General features: G+C 32.1%; 2 protein-coding genes and 1 long non-coding RNA gene across 4 annotated transcripts; 2 read left to right on the forward strand and 1 right to left on the reverse strand.

Annotated features, from left to right (window-relative positions):
- The first annotated feature begins 1,447 nt into the window (after positions 1 to 1,447).
- LOC119599876 (GMP synthase [glutamine-hydrolyzing]) lies at positions 1,448 to 11,959 on the forward strand. Of its 2 annotated transcripts, none has more exons than XM_037949799.1 (10): positions 1,448 to 1,846; positions 8,850 to 8,957; positions 9,025 to 9,329; positions 9,585 to 9,885; positions 9,958 to 10,424; positions 10,491 to 10,683; positions 10,744 to 10,915; positions 10,986 to 11,215; positions 11,278 to 11,469; positions 11,540 to 11,959. In XM_037949799.1, the coding sequence occupies exons 2-10, from the start codon at positions 8,868 to 8,870 to the stop codon at positions 11,639 to 11,641; spliced, it is 2,052 nt and encodes a 683-aa protein (XP_037805727.1). In that variant the 5' UTR covers positions 1,448 to 1,846; positions 8,850 to 8,867; the 3' UTR covers positions 11,642 to 11,959. The 2 variants fall into 2 exon arrangements, with proteins under 2 accessions (XP_037805727.1, XP_037805726.1); XM_037949798.1 differs by lacking the exon at positions 1,448 to 1,846 and adding an exon at positions 6,306 to 6,903.
- A 1,274-nt stretch (positions 11,960 to 13,233) lies between these two features.
- Positions 13,234 to 16,204, reverse strand: LOC119599878. The gene is made up of 3 exons (XR_005231102.1): positions 15,095 to 16,204; positions 14,839 to 15,022; positions 13,234 to 14,765 (listed from the first exon to the last, which is right to left on the reverse strand). It is a non-coding gene; the product is annotated as an uncharacterized LOC119599878 (long non-coding RNA).
- Positions 16,205 to 16,330: 126 nt separating this feature from the next.
- On the forward strand, positions 16,331 to 17,544 carry LOC119599877 (serine/threonine-protein kinase Nek5). Its single transcript, XM_037949800.1, has 2 exons — positions 16,331 to 16,629; positions 16,697 to 17,544. The coding sequence occupies exons 1-2, from the start codon at positions 16,471 to 16,473 to the stop codon at positions 17,375 to 17,377; spliced, it is 840 nt and encodes a 279-aa protein (XP_037805728.1). The 5' UTR covers positions 16,331 to 16,470; the 3' UTR covers positions 17,378 to 17,544.
- Positions 17,545 to 18,460: the final 916 nt, after the last annotated feature.

The following is an 18,460-nucleotide window of genomic DNA, read 5'->3' on the forward strand; positions in this document are numbered from 1 at the left end:
AAATATACTCGTAATTGGTGTAGGGTCCATATAATATGGGTCATGCATTTTATTTGACCAATTTTTTCGTTAAACATAATCATTAGTTAACAAAATGTTTTGGCAATTAAAAGTTCACGTTAATAATTTTATATTTTAAAAATATTTCAATACAAAATTTTTGACATTCTCATATTTTCCGATCATTGTCGTTAAATTATTCTAATGTCGTTAAAAAGTTAGAGAATTGAAAATTTGTTAATGCAACCGATATTTGTCGTTATATTACGATATCTGTAGGTAAAATTAAAACATGTATTACAGAATTGCGGTACTGAGGTTTTTTAAAAACTGATTTCAATATAGATACAGACAAACAGACGGATATGGATAAATCAACTGAGATATCTATAAAGACTTTATAGAGTCGGAAAATTATATTGTAGAAATTACAAACGATATGACAAACTTATATATAACCTTCTCACGAAGGTGAAGACTATAAAAACAACAAATTTTATTTTTAGATCTGAAAATTAATATTTCTAGAAGAAAAACACACACCTCTAGAAGAAAATCTCTTAACAATAAATTTATAATTTATTTTATATATTTTTATTTACAGTGATAATAACGTTTGAGTAAATTGTGATATATAATAAAAGTTATTCACCATTCACCTGCAAATCTATGTTATTCAAATTCATGATCTAAATCCAAGAATACCTTGCTATGAAAATTCTGTTCTATTAGTTTTTTATATATTTCCCATCTTTTTGATATTTTCCACTGTGTTTCGTTCATAAAATACAACTCTACTTTGATTAGTTTTAAAATTTTTAAATTTTGACATTTACATTTAGGCGCCATTGTTGCTTCACACTAGCTGTACTCTTTTAACTTGCATGAATAACGTTATTTTCCATTTTTTTTCTTATTTTGCTTTATTTATATTTTTCGTTTCCATTTCATTTTGATATTGCATTTCATCGGCTTTTTATCTTGTTGTTCAATGGTGCTAACGCTAGGTTATCGAAAATCGCTAAATATGTATTCAAAAATAATTATATAAATTTCAAAATTTTTGTAAGGCTTAAAAGGGTGAAGTCGATATCGAATCTGATTATTTTTCCTTACTTGTACTTATTGTTAACTACGAGAGGAAAATTTGACAGCCCCATCCAGCAAAAATAACCAAACCATTCAAAGGTACAATCCGATAAATATCGTATGAATGTCAAATTTTTTATACTTAGTTTGACATTCGTACATTTTAAGTCAATATACCATAGACTTCTATCAAAAATTTACAAACAGTTTGCCAGAACCATTCAGTCTATAATCTAAAGACTATAATCTAAATTGTAAGAAAATACAAAAATTAACAGGATTTAGTATCGTACAGTTACATTTTCTATGTTCTATTTGTTAAAATAGCGTTTTCCCCGATAAACTTATAAAACACACAATTAAAAAAAAAATCGCTAAACTATCATTACTGTTCGTGATATGCAGGCAAATATTTTCCGATATGTCAGATTGGGCGAACAAAAAGTCGGAAAATATTTAACCAAAGTAATTTTACAAAATACACGGCGTGGGAAAAAGTAAAAGTAACAAGATTATAAACTAAACAATTTGATGAAAATTCAAAAGAAATATCAAAAAAGTGTTTTTGTTTAACAAGTTTTGGAGAAAAGAAAATCTGTAGACCAGCGACAAAGAAGAAATAAAGAAAACCCCACAAAAGAAATTTGTTGCAATTTTTTTTCTTGTGGACCCCATTGAAGCAGCAGCAATAAGTGTGTGTAATAAAGAAAGGAAGAAAAAATAAAACAACGGCACAAACTCCAGAAAAAAAGTAAAGGTCAGTTTGAACAAAGTAAAAAATAAATTTTACAAAAATTTAAAGATTTTTCTAAATATGTTTAAGGATACATAAGTTCCACTGCTACAATTGTAATCCTTTAATTATATATTTGGATTCAAGGGCGACTCCGGTTTTTGTGATACGAAATTTTAACTTTTACCTTACAGGCAAAGGGATTTTGCTTATTTACTTGTATAATTCTATTAAAAGCATATTTTATTTAAAAAATGTGATTCTTAGAACAGAGATTCAATATTACACGTGCTTTTTTTGTTTAACTCAGCTGCTTTGCCCTTGTTATTTTGTTAATAACAATATGGGAAGCATGTTCGTGTGTATTTGCACATGCTTTACATGGAGAGAGTAGGTTATCAAATTGATTAGCATTTGTTTTAAATAAACAATACCTATTGATTGATGTATTTAAAAATCACTATTATTAGTGCTAATAAGGAAAAATATTTAATGTTACAGAAATAAAATTAATAACATATACAAATAGGTATCTACATGGTTAGATTCATGGGCATAATATTAGAATGTAACAACGTCTACAAAAATATTATTGTAATACTTTAGTGTTAGATAAATATATAACCGAATTTGGTCTATATAACCTTGGTTATTGGAAATATTGGTATTGAATTTGAAACTAGACAGAGCAAGGTACATGGACTTGTCTTCCTTAGTTTACTGGCCAACAATGGTTCCTATTCTGGGATAGACGCGATTTTTATAGGGCTGTGCAACTAATGGTTTCTCATCCTTGTTAAGGTAGAGGAGGCTTGTAATAATTCATCGCTCTAATAGTGGCCCTAGTAGGGTGTGTATCGAATGGTTATTCATCCTTATTAAGGTAGGGAAGGCTTGTTGTAATAATTAATCTCTCTATTAGTGGCCCAAGGTTCGCTCTTGATCATATACCTTGTATTTAGTGTCCGTTCTTGAGCTGGACCATTTTAAAGAAAATATGCTACGGGAAACACGATTTTGCGTGTACTTTATTAAAGGTGATTGCCAAAATATTTTGAGCATAATAAACCTTTTTTAGATACTTTTTAAAATTTTAAAAGTTTAAAAAAAATTGTAAACAATATATATATTTTTGAATTTGGTCCATATTTTAGGAATCATAAAACAAAGGAATATAATATTGAAATAAAATGTGATGATTTTTCCAGCTTTTGTAAAAAATTATAAATTGGACCGAAAGTTATATTAGGAAAAACTACTAAGTCTCAAATAATAATTTCTCAACCGATATTGTTACTATACTTATGGATAAAATAACACAGACCGAAATTTTTTTAAGCCAGAGACTAAAGTATTCTTTTTTAAAGGAATGAGGAGAGCTGAATCCAGATTCAGAAGTTATCTATAACATCTGGGATTAGTGATATGTTTTCTAAAGTTTGAAAAAACACTATTTTTGGCCTTTTTTGAGACGTAACAGCGCCAACAACCTTATGTATAAAATGTTGTATGTCATCTGAAAGTCTATTCTGTCAGCTTAAAAATAAAGTCAATGTTTTCGTACATTTCGCCTTCATATATTTTTCACAACTTTTCTAATTACAATACTTTTTGAATTCTTGAAAAATCTTCTGAAATTGCTGGGATATCGTTCGTTGAAGTAGACGTACGGATATACATCTGTAAATCGATTCAGAAAGAGATTTAGAGTCGATTGGAACACCCTCAGATAATTGTGAATATAATATTTTTGTTTATTATAAACAATATGTATTTACAAAGCATAATATCGTTCGCACTATGTTGTTGTTGTAACAGTTAAAACTATACAATAATCTAGTTGGGGGGTTCTGCATCAATGTCCAGGCCTAAAAATTGGGCTACTTCAACTTTATGCGTCCATAAATCCATTGGACAGAGTGAAGTAGGGTTGGCTGAGCAGTTGAATATGTGGTGGGTGTCATGAGGACACTGACCACATGCAGGACATTCGTTGGGGACGGCACGGTCTATACGTGACCAGTAGGCATTGAGCCTGTTGCTCCATCCCGATCATAGTTGTGCCAGAACTACTCTTGTTTTCCGCGGCAGGTTTTCTTCCGTGTCTGCTATGGGCGGTGGGCGACCTCCAAGTACGACATTCATGCGGTATCCTGCGACCGCGGAATTTATGGCGTCTCTATGAATGTCGTTCAAAGCTGCCGAATACGAGGACTGATCCAGTCGATCCCGCACATATCTGCATATGTTTTCTTCGTATATACGAAGATCCTTCCTGACATGCCTCGGGGAGTATCCAATTATATGATGTTAAAATTGGGATGACTTCTTCGATGACATTCCAGGAGGAACTGTTTAGTCAACATGACATTGTGTTCCTTGACTGGAAGGACCTTCGTTTCCTCGTGCAGGTGATGTTCCGAGGTAATTTGTAGGCAGCCCGTTACAGTCCTTAGGGCGTCATTTTGGCAGCTTTGAATATTTCTCCACTGGGTATCACTTAGCGAAGGTGACCACTCTCGTTCGCACTATAATAGTGTAAGGTGTAGGTACCATGAATATACCGAAAACCAAGAGTTTTCAAGCTTTAGGTAAAGATATGTCGAAGGATAATGAATATACATATCGGATAGCCTTTATTTTAAAGTTGAAAGAATGGACTTTCATACATACACAATATCTCAAATCAGGACACAATATCTCAAATCCCAGGTATGGTAATGAAAATCTGAATCGAATTCATCGCTGCTCATTCCTTTAGTTTAATTTGGTGCCCAGGTTTTCGATTTTTTTTTTCAAATTTTGTCATCCTGTGTTATTAAGAGATATTAGCAGTAACAGAGTTTTGAAATACATAGTCACTATTTTTTTAATATAGTTATTAGTATATTTTAAAAATTATTTTTTATTTATATTGGATTTTACCTTGATTCCGATTTATTTAAACAATTTATTCATGAAAAACTAAAAGAGGCTTTATTTGGGATTTAGGGTCAAATATAGACCGACCCTCACGAAATTATGAGGAGAATTTTATTTATATATATTTATTTTATTTTTATATACAGAATTTCGTCTAATGGTTATAAGTCAAGTATGGACGTTAAAGGCATTTTCTAAAGTAGAGTTTGTATGGTTGCTTGGGTCAGTTGAGGACCGATTTTTACAAAAATCGGCAGTGTTATTTATGCTTATATACTACTACTAAAAAGCCCAAATCGGAAGGTCCGGTTGCATCAGGGACAGATTAAATATTAGACCTATTTTAATAGGCTTCATCCTTAAGCTCATATTTGCATTGCACTTTCGAAATACAATGTATTTAAGAAACAAATTCAAAATTTTTCCAATTACACAATAAGCCCCTTTGGCTTACTATTAGGCTAAGTGTAGATTCTTATGTAAGTGCGCTTTACACCAATGTATACTAGCAAGATTCTCTTTGATCTCGAAAATCAATCTTTTTTTAAAAGAAAACTTCCGCCAGATTTAAAACTGGTAATTTTTAAGGAAAATATCAGATTTATTTCAAACAATCTAAAGTGAAGCAAAAACTACTAATACAATATAAGGAACACTCATGCTACAAACTCCACTATCATCATTAGCATAACTGTGACAGTACTTCTTCTGTAATGATATTTTCAGTCAAAATCGCTACGATTTTGGAAATTCTTTAGAAACTCTTGTTCTCAGTATTATTATTTGATAATCAACTCATTTCAGTTTATTTATTTATTTATTTGAGTGTTGATCGTGGTACACCTATTTTCCAAATAGATATTTATGTTGTAATTTTACTAAAATCTGCTTCCATTGCAATCCTGCAATCCTTTTTCGAAAGGATGATGTATGTACATAAATGCATACTTAGCAGGATGTGTATAAAAATCAATTGCGATTCTCATTGTTTATGTTTATTTTTGATACATTCGGTTTTACGTTTTGTTTATTTTGATTTTCAATATTTGCCTACTATCATACCTTTTAGCTTTTGCTCTTTTCCTATGGCATTTCTTGCCAATTTTTGACAATTTTCCACTAGTTTTGTTGCAAAAATGATGTTATTTTTACGCTCTCATTGTTTATAATTTGGTTGTGATTCCATTTATACAATTCACGTCATTTCTCAGATATATTTTTATGTCATGCTCTTTTACTGCTATTGCAGCAGCAGTTGCTGCTGCTACTACTACTATTACATACTATACTATTGGTTGTCAGTTTGTCTGTCCGTCCGTGCGTCTGACTATATGTCTTCTATCTGCTGTTGGTGTTATTGTTGTTGTTTTGCTGAGTTGACCCACTCATATGATTTGTATGAATTTTCTTTATATTTTCATTTATTATTACGGTTGAAAGTCGAACGCAATAAACTAAAAATAATAATAAAAAGACAAGAATACAAAAGACAACAACTGCAAAAAATACAACAAAACATCTATTCCAATTTTCTTTTTTTTTGTTGCTGTTGCTCGCACACACTCACTCGCTCACAGATTGATTATATCTACTGATGACATTTATTTTTTGTTTTCCTTTACAAGTGAAAATTTTTTATTTAAATTTTCTCAATAAACGCAAGAAAAACTCGGAAATCCGTAAAAGAAAACTTTACAAATAAATCTTTGTGCAATTCTGTAAAGTACTTGTAGTGGCAAAATAATAATCATAATTGCATATTTGCTGCATTTACATAAATATTAAGAATATACTACATAACATTAGAGTGCCAATAAAAATGTGTGAATAAAGTGAAAAATTAGGAAAAAAAATAAGAAATAAATAATAAAAACACAATAAGCAAATGAAATTTAATTACCAGTGGGCGTAGTACTTTGTAATTAATAAAATATTATTGCATTCAGATTATATGCATTATTGTTTATTTCAAAAATAAAAAAAGAAGTCAGTCAATATGACTAACTGAAGTTACGAGCATATGGATTTGATGTTAGAAAACGAAAATTGACTTTTTCCCTTGTTTGATAATCTTTATTGACTTGTGACCCCATTTAAATGCTTATTATTTGCCGTTTGTATGTTGAATGTTCCTTAGAGTCTTCCTCAAAGTATTGCCGGTTTGTATTTCTGTTATAATATTGCACATAATTACACATCTAAATAATTACAGAAATAAAACTATAACCTTATTTTTATTAATAACTCCATTTATTCATTATAATACATACTTATGCTTTATTATTATTATTATTGTTCATTATTATCAAATCAATAACTCTCAAATTAACAAGAAAAAATCCTCTATTGATTTTACTATTCTTTTCAACTTTTCGAAAATTGTATAAGATTATTTCCGTTTCTTCATAGTTACAACAAACTCAGTTTTAAGACAAAAAAAGTTATTTTTTACAATATATTGTTAGCATTTAACATAAATTTTGTTAATAAGAAAATAATTGATGTCATTTCCCAACAGTTCGACAAAGAGTTAATGCCTCCGAAAAAGACGATAATTTCAACTGACCTGTAACAACCTGATTGGCTCTAATACGTATTTCGTTACAAATGTACTCTTTGTAAACGAGGGTGTAGACAATCTCACTTTAATGTCCCCTTTATAACATAGATGAGAGGCAGTCGTCACTTTACTGTCCCCAAGTTCACTGTCATGCTGTCTGATTGTCTCTTTTCTATGGAGTGATGATTGACTACCTACTACGAAAGTCAACTGGATAGTTGGTGGCTAGGGGTAACCCTAAGTAGAATAATAAATAGCTAGTTGGTGGCTAGGGGTAACCCTAAGTAGAAGGATAAATAGCTAGTTTGGGATGGTCTCTCCGAACTACTGGGATGAAGCTTATTTTACTTGTTACATAATTATATATTATTTATTAAATTTTTACTATTATTATTATGATGAATCAATTCACTTTATAAGTGATAACCTACAATAAGGATTTGAATTCTGAATATGTATGTGGAGCTTTATTGTTGCTAATATTTATACCAATGTGCTGAAAAAAACTTGATTCTATGTTAATCTTGAACCTTCTGGTGTTAAAGTTCTCAATAGACTTATGATCAGAAATACTTTTGCTAAAATGGCGTTATTGACTCTTATTTGTGCGATATAAACCACACTTCGGATCATATTATCTTCAATAATACATCCTGTAGCCGCAAGAAATCACAGGAAATCATTTTCAACCAGATATCTCACTCAAGTTTGGATATGAAGAGGTTGTCAAGGAAACTGTTTTTCTTAGCCGCTAGAGTATGGTATTAGCGGAGATTTCCTTTCTTCTGGTCCGTAGTATTCGCTTTCGTAAATAACACTATACTGCGTAAATTCTCTCGAATTTTACAACAATTTATCGCCAACCTGTCGAATTATTTTATTATAATTTGTCATTAATTGAGTTGCCATTTTGGTCTCAGTTTCATCTTACTTTGAATTCTTATTACAGTGATAACAATATCTTGTCTGGCATAATTTTTCCAAAAAAGTTACGAATTGTTTTTTTTTTTTTTTTTTTTTTTTTGTAAATTTTATGATTTTGTAAATACTTAACGTATCGTCATCTTCCTTGTCTCATAAGTATTCTTGCCAGTAACTAGCGTTATGGTTTGTTTCTTAATACCATAACTAATCATCAAACAATAAAATCTTTCTGCTTACGAGCTTTTTTCTTATACATTCCTTAAAAGCTTTTATCTCCAGCATCCTGAATATATACAAGAATACCTTTGCCTTCTGTCAGGTTGAAAAGTGTCTTTTAACCTTTTCTAAACCTTAAAATCGGGAATCCTTTTGCTTTAGTCTTACTATTCATACTTTAATAATTAGATTAAAATATGTATTAAGTGTTGTAGTCTGGTAAACCTTAGGTCGTGGCTTCGATTCCCACCTGAGACACAGTTTTAGTTACATTATATGCAGTAGTTCCTGAGTTTATCGATTACAAACAAACATTACTCCATATAGTTAAAATAAAAAATAAGTAGATGTAGATAAACTAATCATAAATTTATAATCCATTTTTATGTTTTCTTCTCACTTTAGTGCTGCAACAATAAAGACATGAGTGCATCAAATAAATTTCTATCTGCGGAAAATGGTTTGCGCCATGATAAAGTTGCTATTCTAGATGCGGGTTCTCAATACGGAAAGGTATTCCTTACTTTATAATAAACATTTATTGGGAATAATTAAATAAAACTAATCTTTTGCATCGCAGGTTATTGATCGTAAAGTACGTGAACTATTGGTCGAATCAGATATTTTACCATTAGAAACACCGGCTGCAACTTTACGCACGACTGGTTATCGTGGCATTATCATATCCGGTGGACCCAATTCCGTCTATGCCGATGATGCTCCCAATTATGATCCTGATATTTTCAAATTAAAAATACCTGTTTTGGGTATTTGTTATGGCATGCAAATGATTAATAAAGAATTTGGCGGTACTGTTCAAAGGAAAAATGTACGTGAAGATGGTCAGACTACAATTGAAGTCGAGACATCATGTCCACTGTTCAAGTAAGTGTCAAATGGAACGAAAGAGCGAATATTTTTCTTTAATCCTATTTTACGAAGGAAAAGAAAGCATTTATTTTTAAAAGCTTTAATAACTGCCGATACAATCCTTCAACATTAACAAAAACTATGAACACTCCAATATTGTTAAGTTTATCAAATTGGACTACACGTGGTTTAACAAGTTTCCTCTTTGAAAATATGTAATTTAGGGGATTTAAAAAAAAATACATTTAATGATTATTCATAATTTTACAGCCGTTTGAATCGCACCCAAACTGTGCTTTTAACCCACGGCGACAGTGTGGAACGCATTGGTGATAAGTTAAAAGTTGCTGGACGTTCGTCTAGCAATATTATAACTGCCATTTATAACGAAAGCTTGCGGATATATGGTGTACAATTTCATCCAGAGGTGGATCTAACCGTTTGCGGCAAACAAATGTTGCAAAATTTTCTATTCGATATTTGTGGTTTGACGCCCAACTTTACCATGGGCAGTCGTAAAGAGGAATGTGTTAAATACATAAAGGATAAAGTTGGCAACAATAAAGTGTTGGTAGGTTTAACCTAAATGTAAAAAAAAAACACTTAAAATTAGTAATAAATAATTATTTGCTTTTATATTTAGTTACTTGTTAGTGGTGGTGTTGATTCGTCTGTGTGTGCTGCCTTATTGCGTCATGCTTTACATCCCAGCCAAATTATAGCCGTGCATGTGGACAATGGTTTCATGCGCAAGGATGAAAGTGAAAAGGTGGAAAAATCTTTACGCGATATTGGCATTGATTTAATTGTACGCAAGGAAGCCTATACGTTCCTAAAGGGAACTACCCAAATCAAAAGACCCGGACAATTCTCTATTGTGGAAACGCCCATGCTTTGTCAGACCATAAATCCCGAAGAGAAACGTAAAATTATTGGTGACATTTTCGTAAAGATTACAAATGATGTTGTAGCCGAATTGAAACTAAAGCCCGAAGAAGTTATGTTGGCCCAGGGTACCTTAAGGCCAGATTTAATTGAGTCTGCTTCAAGTTCGGTCAGCAAGAAAGCCGACACTATTAAAACACATCATAATGATACAGATCTTATAAGGTATGTACTTAAACTAACTGACGTTCAAGTATTTTTCTATAACAAACAGATTTTGAAATCTTGCAGAGAGCTTCGCAATGCTGGTCGTGTAGTTGAACCTTTAAGTGATTTCCACAAGGATGAAGTTAGAGAATTAGGCAATGATTTGGGTTTACCAGCTGAATTGGTAGAAAGACAACCATTCCCTGGTCCAGGTCTAGCCATACGTATATTATGTGCTGAAGAGCCTTTCATTGAAAAGGATTATTCGGAAACACAAGTAAGTAAACTCTACGCTTAAAAATAAAATAGAGTTTTAATAAAACTTTAAATTTTTCAGGTTATTGCCCGTGTTATAGTCGATTACAAGAATAAATTGGAAAAGAATCATGCATTAATAAATCGTGTAACTGGCGCCACCACAGAAACTGAACAAAGAGAACTTATGCGAATTTCTTCAAATTCCCAAATACAAGCCACTGTGCTGCCCATACGTTCTGTTGGTGTACAGGGTAATTAATTGTTATTATTTATGGTTTTGTTTTAAGATTTTAAAGTTTTATTTTTTAAATGTAATTAAAGGTGATGCCCGTACCTATAGTTATGTAGTTGGTCTCTCTAGTTCCCATGAACCCAATTGGGATGATATGTTATTCTTAGCCAAATTAATACCTCGTATTTTACATAATGTCAATCGTATTTGTTATGTCTTTGGCGAACCGGTTCAATATCAAATCACCGATATCACTCACACCACCCTTAATAATTATGTTATTAAACAACTGAGACAGGCCGATGCTATCGCTAATGAAGTAAGTTATTGACTTTAATTTTTTGTATTTCGAATTCCCTAACAAAAACTTATCTGTTACAGGTTATAATGCAAGCTGGACTTTATCGTAAAATTTCACAAATGCCTGTTGTTCTAATACCTGTACACTTTGATAGAGATCCCACAAATCGTACACCCTCATGCAGTCGATCGATTGTTTTGAGACCATTCTTAACTAGTGACTTTATGACTGGAGTGCCGGCTATTCCAGGTTCCGAACAATTACCAATTTCCGTAAGTTTTAAACATAAGATATAACTTACAAGTCTTTGCTTTAATATGAATTTATTTCCCCTCTTTTAAGGTGCTACACAATATGGTGCAACAAATTTCCAAATTAGATGGAATCTCAAGAGTCCTTTATGATTTAACATCAAAACCACCGGGTACAACAGAATGGGAATGATTAAATCAAATGCGTTTGCTCTATACCCTCGCTGCAGCTACAGCCGTTGCCGCTACCACCGCCACAACAATTTCAACAATACAACAACAACAGCAACAACATCAAATGTTGACAACATAAATACAACAAAAACAATAATTTAATTAAAGAAATACAATCCAATTTAATTTGAAAACAGAAAAACGAAATAATGTTGTAGAAAATTAATGGAACAAACCACTAAACAACATGATCGATCAAATGTTTTATTTTGTTTTAAAATATTTGATAATAACATGAAACAACAACAACTACACAAACAGCCATTAACAATTATAACTACAATTAATAAACTTTTCATTTGAATATAAATAAGTTTTTATTATAAAAAGTAAAATAAAATCAGATTCAATAATAAAAACAAAAGGATTTTTATAATTACTCAATGGATATTCAAATACAATTCCTGGCAGTATTGCATGTCAAATTAAAAGTTCGAATGAATTCCAATTTTCATACAATTCGTTTGACATGTAGAAATAACAGTGAATCAGAAATCATGCACTAACTTATAATGTATGTACAGTTTTTATGTTTTTCAATTGAATAAGTCAATAGACATTTATTTTTTAAATAATAAAAACGTTTAAAAATAACACGAAAAAACGAGGATAAATGATTTTAAATCCATTTATAAAAGTCGTCTTTTAAAGCTTAATATTATTAATATAAATTTCCTTAACATATTTATATATAATTTGTTTCTACAAAAAAAAAATATTAGTTAATGTTGGCAAATTTAAAATAAAACTAAAAACGTCCATTAACAAATATGTTTAAAATTTTGTTGTAATTGTAGTTTTTCTTTCATTATTTTCTGTCCGCTTATTTTCTTTTTGTATTTTAAACTTTTTGTAAAATAAAATTTATAATATTAACTAAATAAAAAAAGTCTGCAAAAATATTATAAACAATATTTATAAAAAAATCTATAAAATCCATACACACACAGACACTAAAAACAAAAACAAAAATTAAATTTTAAATAAATTAACACAGGAAATTAAAAATAATAATTAAAAAAAAAAAAAAAAAATAAAAAAAAAACTATTATATACCTAAATGTAAAATTAACAAAATTAAATTGTTATAAAACGTCATAAAGTTTATTATATAAATAAAAAAATATATAAAAAAAACAAAATAAATACATTTACGATAAAATATATATTTAAAATATATATAGAACATAAATATATATATATATAAATAAACACATACATACATCTAAATATTTGAAATATTATTAATAAATAATTGAAAATAAATAAAAAAAATAATTGATGACAATGAAAATGATGATTCGAGGCATGATAAAAAAGTAATAATTATGAGAGTATGATAGATGTGCTGCATTTTTAAAAAAAATATTGAACATAAAAAATATATATATTTAAAGCCTATAACAAAACATATTTTTAAAAATAATAAATGAGAAACTAATTAACAAAACTCATCCATTAGTTTAATATTTTTTGAAAATCATTCCTATTCTGCATTTCAATTCGAATCGAAATTTTTTCCATTTGGCAACTTTGGTATTCTGCATTTCGACTCACCCACAATTTTAACTCTGATCTATCAGACTCAGCACGATCAGACTCATTCAGCACGACCGTGCACAAATGATGCGGCTCTGGACTTATGCAAAGCTATTGATACGGTCGATCATTCCGTGCTGATAAATGACATCTCGAACTCCACTCTACCCAAAGATGTCAAACGCTGGATTGGCAGTTATATCTGTGGCAGACAAACATTTTGTTGAGTTCATAGGCGGGAAGTCCAACTACCGCAAGATAGTGGGCGTGCCACAAGGAGGAGTACTATCGTCTATACTCTTCAACATTTATTTTTCCTCGCTTCCCGAACCACCTCAAGGTGTTTCGATGAAGTCGTATGCAGATAACTCAACATCTAAGTCAAATGCAGACGTACTCCTATGGTTCAGAACCCGAAAATTTTAGGAGTAGTCTTCTACAGCCTCCTTCTCTTTGCACGCCACCTACATCGACCATAAAGTGAAATCCCGAATTAAATCCTAAAAGCACTCGCTGGCACCTGCTGGGGCATGGATAAGGAGACAATCACGGCGACGTATAAGCAATTGGTCGCTCTCTCCTTAATTACGCTGCCCTAATATGGACCCCTTATTTCAGTGACACTCAATGGCGAGTATTGCAGACAACCATCCCACCGGAACGACTCGGAGTTCAACGAACAACGACTAAAGATTGTCAACCCAGCCACACCGACTTTACACGTATCGCTAATACAACAACCACAACAACCATCAAATTTTGATGAAAAAACCAAATTCTTTTGCTCATGGCTGGAGTTAAACTAAATTTAAGACAATGGTATTGCTCTAACAAACCATCAGTTATGTGCACCGTTTGCAACGAGTGGGTCCACTTCAGAAAAGATGCCAACCGTAACCGCAACGGTTTAAATGATTTTGGCGAGTGGAGAGGATAGGATAGTTCGTTGCCCCATGCTACATCAATAGGCTACATAATTCCTAAACGTTCTCAACATCGATACAATCAAGTTCGTTCGTTCGATAAACACAAACAATTTGGTTAGAATCTCCAACTCCCGACAGCATCAAACCCAAAAGCTGCTCATAAGCCTGAAATGATGATATATGTAAATGCATTTCAATTGTAATGAAATCCATAATGAGATCGTAGATATAACTAGATTCAGGCAGCAGCGATCCAAGAAACGAAACTGATGTCCAGCTACCAATAACATCGCTGTAATAATTACAACATTCTACGCCGGGATCAGGTAAGAGCGGAGGTTTAGATACAACCTAAATTCCTAAATCGATCCAAGGGATTGCGATTTAGTCAAGTGCTACCGTAATTGAACTGTCCAACGTATTCATTCCGCCAATTAACAGCGTACCAGCAGGCTGTCAGAAATTAAATTCATCTTGAAAGCCGATAGCCATGTCGAGACTTTAATGCACATCACGAACGTTAGCATTCGAATCTCTAGGATGATCAGAAGGGTATTTCACTTGCGGATTGAAGACATCCAAATAAACCTCCATCGGAACTAGATATCATCTAACATTCTGATGGATGAAAGAAACAAAGATTAGAAGATTCGTAACAAGGTTTCAGGATTGAATCATGTAAATTCTCAACCTTTCTGCTGTAATACTGGGTCCGAGAACATTTATAATATGTCACAAAAACTTAAGATATCTTCTCTCAACAGTGTTGTCTACTTTGGATGCAGCGGTGTTGAAATTGACAACAATTACCAAGCATCTATTTACCTGGTCATCGACTATCCCACACTACCGCTCACGTCGGAGTTGATGAGGCACTAAGAAGGGGGAAATACATTTTAGTAGGTTGTGATGTTAACTTACACCATGTAGCATAGAGTAGAACTAACCAATATATAGATTTCCTTAATATAAAAGACTTGATCACTTTTAATTTATGTAAAGATGCCCACTTTTTTCAATTGGATTTGGGAAGAATACATGACTATATGTTCAGAGGGTCTTATATATTTTAGATAAAAATTTCTTGATCGAAACGTCAGTTCGCAGAATAGTTTGTATGAGTCTTGTTAGCTCTCGAGATACCATGATACATATTCATTTTTCCCGAGATTCTGAATCTCCATAGTTAATCTTATTCTGAAATGTTATCGCCTTAGGCTGAGGCCAAAGTGTTTTGAACCATATATACCGATAATCAGAAAATAAGTACTCTTCCAAAACTCTCCAATCCTGAATCTTATAAGATTCTATTCTATTTAACCTAATTCTTACGTTTACCCCTAAGTGGAGGGTTAAAGACTAGCAATTTTAGCATGAGCTTGTTCTAGAAGAATGTCAATCATCATCGATGTATTACAAAGAGACAGCCGGAAAACTAGTGTAATGAACCGTTTGGTTTAAGTTTTTTAAGTAACTACTCTCTAGACAATTCCGGGACAGTAAGTGACCAATATATTCGATCTTGTTTACGAAAGGGACACTAAAGTGACGAATGTCATTACTCTAGTATGCAAAGATGTAGAGGAGCTAGGTAAGATTGAGCATATAATATGACATTGTCCTAGAATACAGAATCTCAAGTTGAAATGGCTGGAAAATAGGTTCCATGACGAACTGGTGGAAGTTGCTGAACTCAATCCTCACAGTCTACTTGGTTTTTCAGTAATTTCTCCGACTGTGTTTTAAAAGGTGATTCATATTCTCTTTCACTTCCTTCTTTAGAAAATTGATTTGATAAAACTTCTAGGTTGAAACACCCTTGGAAGCGATCTACTTACATTCCTCTCTCCTCTCTATTTATGTTCTTTTTGTTTTTCTAGTGTTTTAGTTCTCTATTTCTGGATCTTCACTTTCTACGAAGGGAATTACAACGACAATAAGGTCGTCTTCGAGTGGAGTTGCACCTTTTTATGGTGCATAACACTTCTTAACCTAAACTTAAACATACGAAGATTAATTTTAATTTATTTGCTGATCTAAAAGTTGTAAACTGGGTTTAGTTTTCTTCAAAAATGTTTGTTAATTTCTAAAGTAGTTGGTACTTTTGTTAACCATTCACTATTAACGAGTTTTTAAATTAAACATACCCTTCCTATACCGTTATATCATATGTAAAATATGTCCTCTATGTACTACAAATAAACAATTTTCTGTACTAAAATGTGTTTTCAGTAAACAAGACAAAGTAATGTTATTTTACCTTTCAATCATAGTGAATTTGTTGATTCAGCTGAAAAAGTCCAATTATTTAAAATAAAGCCAAATGGATTTGGGAGATCCATCGTTGAAGCCAATTAAAGTCTTGGGTTCAGGCTCATTTGGGCGTGTATTTCTCTGCAAGTATCGTAATACTCAAATGGTGTGTGTAAAACGTATTATTGTGCAAAATCCTAAACAAGAAATGAAAATGATCATGGAGGAGGTAAATGATACAAATATAAAATCCCAGTGTTAAAAGAAATAAAACAGTTTTGTTAATTTTTTTGCAGGTCTATATCATATCTCAAGTACGTCATCCAAATATTATTCAGTTTATTGGTTCTTTTGTTCATGCCGGAACGGTTAATATAATTATGGAATATGCTCCAAATGGTACGCTCCAAGATATTATAAATCAAGCGCGACCAGTGGGACTCTCTAATGCCAACATTCTGCGTTATTTTTGTGACATTCTAATGGGATTGGAGTATTTGCACATACGACATGTTTTCCATCGTGATCTAAAGCCTGCTAATCTACTGGTCGATATAAATGATCATATCAAAATTGCCGACTTTGGAATTTCTCTAATACACACACCGAATAAAGCGAGTGGCAATGCAGCTGGTACTGCATTTTATTCGGCACCTGAAGTTTTGCGTGGTGATAAATACGATTACAAATCGGATATTTGGTCATTGGGATGTATCCTTTATGAAATGTGTGTGGGTCATAGTCCATTCTCTCAGGCCAATAATTTAGAAGATTTGATGTATCTGATTAAAGTTTTAACGCGCCAAAAGCTAAATTGCAGTTATATAAGAAATAAATATGGTCCCTTATGGGCGAGTCTATGTGAACAGATGATTATGATTAATATACAACAACGAATCTCCCTACCCGATATTCTGTGTATGGATCCGGCTCTAACTTTACCTTATTATAATAAATATTTTGATTATAAGTATTGATTGAATTCGGATTGGATTAGGTTAACATTTATTATCTTTAATTGAGGTTAAGAAGACTCGTGTTATTTGATGTTAATTTGTCATTTCATGTAATTTTGATATCTAATGTTCTTTAGTTAAAATACGGATGTATGTTTAAATAAACTTAATGATTTTTTTTAAAGGCAGATAGCTTAAAACTAGGCTCGAAATCTTCCCGATAAACGTTAACTGAACGTTGAGATAAGCGACCCTAAAAGATTGTTTTAATTTAGAGATTCAACATCAATCTTCAACTATGGTATTCTGCATTTCGATACACTTCGTAATGCAAAATACAATCGTAAATTATTGAAACGAAGTGGAGTTGCTTCTTCTTTTTCTTACGATTCTACTACGTATAATTGATTTTCGGAAGAGGACCTTATGTTGGGTGCTGGCGCACTGCAATGTACATGCGGATTAGGTTCGAACCTTAACATGAATGATAAGGGAATTGATAGTCTTAATCTTATATATCTCAATTTTAGACCACCCATCTGTCATTATCATAAGTTTATTTTCGTGAGAATGCGTAACATCATCAACCAATCCTGGATTAGTTTGCAAAATATCAATGGCCTTATGGCCAACACTTGATGTGAGGGCTACCAAGACACTTAAAGGACTGGATAGGCACATTCTAAGGATTTTGGCAGGGATATTGATTGGCATTGCTCAATTAGTGCCCTTGTCAGAAAGTAGGACAGTAATATACTGAACTATTGCAGGAAATGCGAAAATGCCGATGAACTAAAGGCGATTGAGCATATAATTTGCCACTGTCCTAGAATCTCAGGTCAAAATGGCTGGAATTAATTAATTAAAGTGCGGGACTCAGCCCTCGCAGTCAAATAGGTTTTATCAGGGGAATTAGTTTTTTCTTCGACTAGGTTTTATAGGGAGACTTAGATTCTCTCACAATTCTTTCTTAGGGAATCGATTCGGCAAAACTTCCAGGTTGAAACCCCTTGGGAATGACCTGTTTGTTATTCCTCTCTCCTTTCTACTTATTTTAATTTGGTTACCTTCCAGTGATTTGTTTCCATATCTTTGGATCTTCAC

This window comes from Lucilia sericata, unplaced genomic scaffold, assembly GCF_015586225.1.
Source record: "Lucilia sericata isolate MDLA Ls3-8-SP2 unplaced genomic scaffold, ASM1558622v1 Contig000095F_arrow, whole genome shotgun sequence".
NCBI lineage: Eukaryota > Metazoa > Arthropoda > Insecta > Diptera > Calliphoridae > Lucilia > Lucilia sericata.